Raw genomic sequence first — 4,080 nt, forward strand, 5'->3', positions numbered from 1 at the left:
TGGTGAGTTTCCGTGGAGATCTGAACTCTTTGCCCGAAAAGTCCCACGGTAGCGTTAAAAACATCGATCTTGTTGGTGTTTTTATTGCTTAAACGACGACGAGCAGGGTCGCTTTTTTTTTTGAGATAAAATCCGTTTAATCCAACACCGTGGAGCGTTCCGGACGAAGCCAGAAGATCTCCGCGGAAACGTTGAGGTACCCGGAAAACCCGCACCGGAAAAGTCACGCCGGGTTTACATTTCGCAGTGTGATCAGACGCACGTGTTCACATTTTCCCAAGTCTTTCAAATCGAGCAGGAATTCGCCCGTCTCCTCGGTTTAGAATCCCCGAAATCCCGATCGTCGGCTGCGCAGTGGCTAAAGGAGCACATGGTCTGGGAAAGTCGGCGCATGCCCAGTCGGAAAACGCTGTTGGACAAACTGTAGATGACGCAGTTACAAAAGCTGTTGCTGATGGCCAACCACGTCGTGATGAAGGACAACGCCGGGCTGTCCAGGACGTGCGAGCTCTCCAGGAGAAAGTAAATGATGTACGGCAACCAAAGCATGTAGAAGACGCTGGTGATCCGGAAAAGAACCATGGCGTAGCGTCTGTCCGGACCGTGCCCGCCGCCTCCTCCGCCGCTGCTCCCGCCGCTCCCGTGATGCCCGCCGCCGCCTCCTCCGCCTCCGCCTTCCGCCTCCATCTCCTGACTGGGAAACCTCGCCCTCCGCTCGCTGATCTCGCGGTTGTGCTGCTGGCAAATCCGGAAAATGTGGTAGTACGTGAAGCAGACGACGAGGGCGGCCGGCGCGTACAGGAGGCACACCACGAAGCCGGTGAAGAGCGCCGACGTGGGCCAGGAATGCGCGCACCACTCGAAGATGTCCCCGTGGTACCCCGGCTTGCCCCACCCGAAGAACGACGGCAGGAACACGAGCCCGGAGTACACCCAGATCACGGCGATGCACCCGCGCAGCCTGCACGGCGTCACCAGCTGGTTGTACGACAGCGGCTTGGTGATGGCGAGGTACCGGTCCACGCTGATGCACGCCAGGCACGCCATGGACACGCTTTTGAGAACGGAGATGACGTAGCTGAACACCTGGCACGTGATGGGCTCCTGGACGCTCGCCGGGTAGTGGAGCAGGGATAACGTCGGGACCAAACAGCTCAGCCCGACGAGCAAATCCGCGTACGCCATCGTCTGGATGAAGTAGCTCGTGGTGTAGTGGTGCAGCAGCGGCGCGCAGTGGAAAACGAAAATCACGGTCACGTTCCCGGCGATGATCAGAACGGTCAGCAGGACGATGACCGCCGTTTCCAGGATGCACGCCTCCAGGCCTTCGTTTAAGCCCCAGCCTAAGGGACAGGAGTGGTTGGACCTTCCCGGAAGCGGATCTCCTTGGCTGGCGTTGGCGAAGGGCGGCAGGTTCGCGAACATCGCCGCCGACTGGTTCATCGTTTTGCTCCCGGGTAAAGTTTCCATGTTTCGCGGCGAGCGTAAAGGCGGTCCGCTCGGAGTTGTCGGCAGACGAGTGCGAAGCGGAGTAAGTGGTGTGGCTTTCCGTCTTTATTCCCGCGTCAGTTCACAAATGCGCTCGTCTTTAGACTTCTCACATTGCCGGTTTTCAATCAAACGGACGTGCGCCGGAATCAATACGGCCTCCGGGAGGATAGGGCGACCCCGGCGCAGCTCCAATCACTCATGGTTAGAGAGCGGAGAGAAGAGAAGAGGAGAGGAAAGCGACAAATAAAAACGTTTCTCTCTCTTTCTTTCTTTCAAGGATGATAAAGAACCGTAGCCGTCACTTAAAGAACACCCCGACAGTCATTACAAACTAGAAATCAAACTTACGAACCGGCGTAGGAGTCCCGTTTCAAAACAAAAACGCATCTCACGCCACTGAGTTCACCTTCACGATTGAAATGTCACAGATTTTTTACAGATTAAATCCACAAAAGCGGCGTCCCGTTGTTCGAAACGCGCCTTAAACGTCATATTTTCAACGCCCCAAAGTCACATCATGAAAACAAAATTTAAAAAACAGAAAAAAATCCTGGCACGGTTTCCAATATATGAAAAAAATCCGGTAAATTCCACAATGTTTAGGAAATTTTTGTAGAATTTTTTAGAAAGTCTCACATTTAAAAACAAATCCCGAATGGGTTTTTTTTTTTTTTTTTTTTTAGTCCTTTAGTCCAGTTATTGTTTCAGTGGACCCCCTCTGGATGTCCGGCGTTCCTGTTATGTCCAGCGACCGTCAAAATCAACACAGACATGGCTGGAAAAACACGGGGAGAAGCACATGGGTCGGCGTGACAGCTCTTCCACCACGCGCGCGCTTGTTTACAGGGAAAAATCCGCCGCATCCGAAAGCTCCGAGTTGATCCGGAAATGATAGGAATGCTGGTGGTAGTTGATGGAGCAGGACCGGGACGAGGGGGGGAGACGACAGGACTTTCCAGGAGCGTCGAGAGGCCAACTGACGGGAAATCAGCGCTCCACTCTTGTTTAAACTCCGCAGCAATCCCGGGGAAAAAGAAAAAAAAACGTGGGGAATTCTCAACTTTCCGAGCCGAGTCCCGTCTCCTCGGTAGAACGGCGCGTCGTCCCGAGAATCTCCCGAGCGCGGTCCGTGCGGTATTCCCTCGCGCGCGGAAAAAAAACGGAAAGAAAAGTGCCGAGGTGACGGTGAAGCGATCCCGTGCGGAGCCGGACGGAGGTCGTCGGGAAGCGCGCGGGGGGGGGGGAAAAGGAGGAGAAAGGAAAAAGAAAGAGGGATGCGGATGGGATGGTGCCGCGGCGGGAGAGAGGGGCAGAGCGCTCCCTCGTCCTGGTGCAGTGAAGCCGGAGATGCTGTGGCGGCGGCTGCCTCCTCCTCCCTCTCCCTCTCCTCCCTCTCCCTCGCTCCGTCTCTCTTTCTCCCTCGCTCCCTCGTTCTCTCTCTCTCTCCTGCTGTGACTGTACCTCGCACGGCCGGCGCTGCTCACACACACACACACGCGAACGATGTAGACACGCCCCCTTCCTCTCCTCTCCCTCTCGCTCTGTGCTCTTCCCTCCCTCCCTCCCCTCCCTCCCTCTCTCTCTCTCTCTCTCTCTCCCCTCTCGCTCTGTGCTCTTCCCTCCCTCCCTTCTTCTCTTCTCTCTTCTTTCCTTCTCCGTTTCTGTCCTCTTCCCTCTGCTTCTCTTCTTTCACTCTCTCTTCTTTCCTTCTCCGGTTCTCCGTCTCTCTCTTTTGCTCACACACACACACACACACACACACACACACGCGCGCGATGTAGACACGCCCCCTTCCTCTCCTCTTCCTCTTCTCGCTCTGTGCTCTTCTCTCTCTCTCTTTTTTCTCCCTCTGCCTTTCTTCTTTCCTTCTCTGTTTCTATCTCTCTCTCCTTCCTATCTTCTTCCGTCTCTTCTCCCCCTCTCCCTTTCTCTCTCCTTCTCTCCTGATGTGACTGTGCCTCTCCTCTTTCTCCTCTCTCTCTCCTCCTCTCGCTTTGTCCTCTTCTCTTTCACTCCCTCCTCTCCTTTTCTCTATCTCTCTCTTCTTCCTATCTGCTTCCGTCTCTTCTCCCCTTCTGTCTCTCTCTCTCTCTCTTTCTTCTGCACACTGAAATGTAGACACGCCCCCTTCTTCTCCTCTTCCTCTCTCTCCTTCTCTTCTCGCTCTGTCCTCTTCCCTCCCTCTCTTCTCTCCCTCTGCATCTCTGTTTCTATCTCTCTCTTCTTCCCAGCTTCTTCGCTCTCTTCTCCTCTCTCCCTTTCTCTCTCCTTCTCTCCTGTTGTGACTATATCTCTCCTCTCTCTCTCTCTCTCCTCCTCTCGCTTTGTCCTCTTCTCTTTCACTCTCTCTTCTTTCCTTCTCTCCCATCTCTCCTTTTCTCTATCTCTCTCTTCTTCCTGTCTTCTTCAGTCTCTGCTCCCCTTCTGTCCGTCTCTCTCTCTCTTTCTCTTTGTTTCTTCTGCACACATGAAATGCAGACACGCCCCCTTCCTCTCCTCTCCTCTCTCTCCTCCTCTCGCTCTGTCCTCTTCTGTCGCTCTCTCTTCTTTCCTTCTCTCCCATCTCTCCCTTTCTCTCTCTCTCTCTCT

The 4,080-nt window shown here is 54.4% G+C and overlaps 1 protein-coding gene across 1 annotated transcript; it reads right to left on the bottom strand.

Moving 5' to 3' along the window:
- Positions 1–234: 234 nt before the first annotated feature.
- On the bottom strand, positions 235–1,889 carry gpr52 (G protein-coupled receptor 52). The gene has a single exon (XM_020941044.2). It carries the CDS (start codon positions 1,468–1,470, stop codon positions 286–288), a length of 1,185 nt encoding a protein of 394 aa, XP_020796703.2. The 5' UTR covers positions 1,471–1,889; the 3' UTR covers positions 235–285.
- Positions 1,890–4,080: the final 2,191 nt, after the last annotated feature.

The sequence above is a fragment of the Boleophthalmus pectinirostris genome, unplaced genomic scaffold (assembly GCF_026225935.1).
Source record: "Boleophthalmus pectinirostris isolate CB_2022bp ecotype Guang Dong unplaced genomic scaffold, ASM2622593v1 HiC_scaffold_7, whole genome shotgun sequence".
Lineage (NCBI taxonomy): Eukaryota > Metazoa > Chordata > Actinopteri > Gobiiformes > Gobiidae > Boleophthalmus > Boleophthalmus pectinirostris.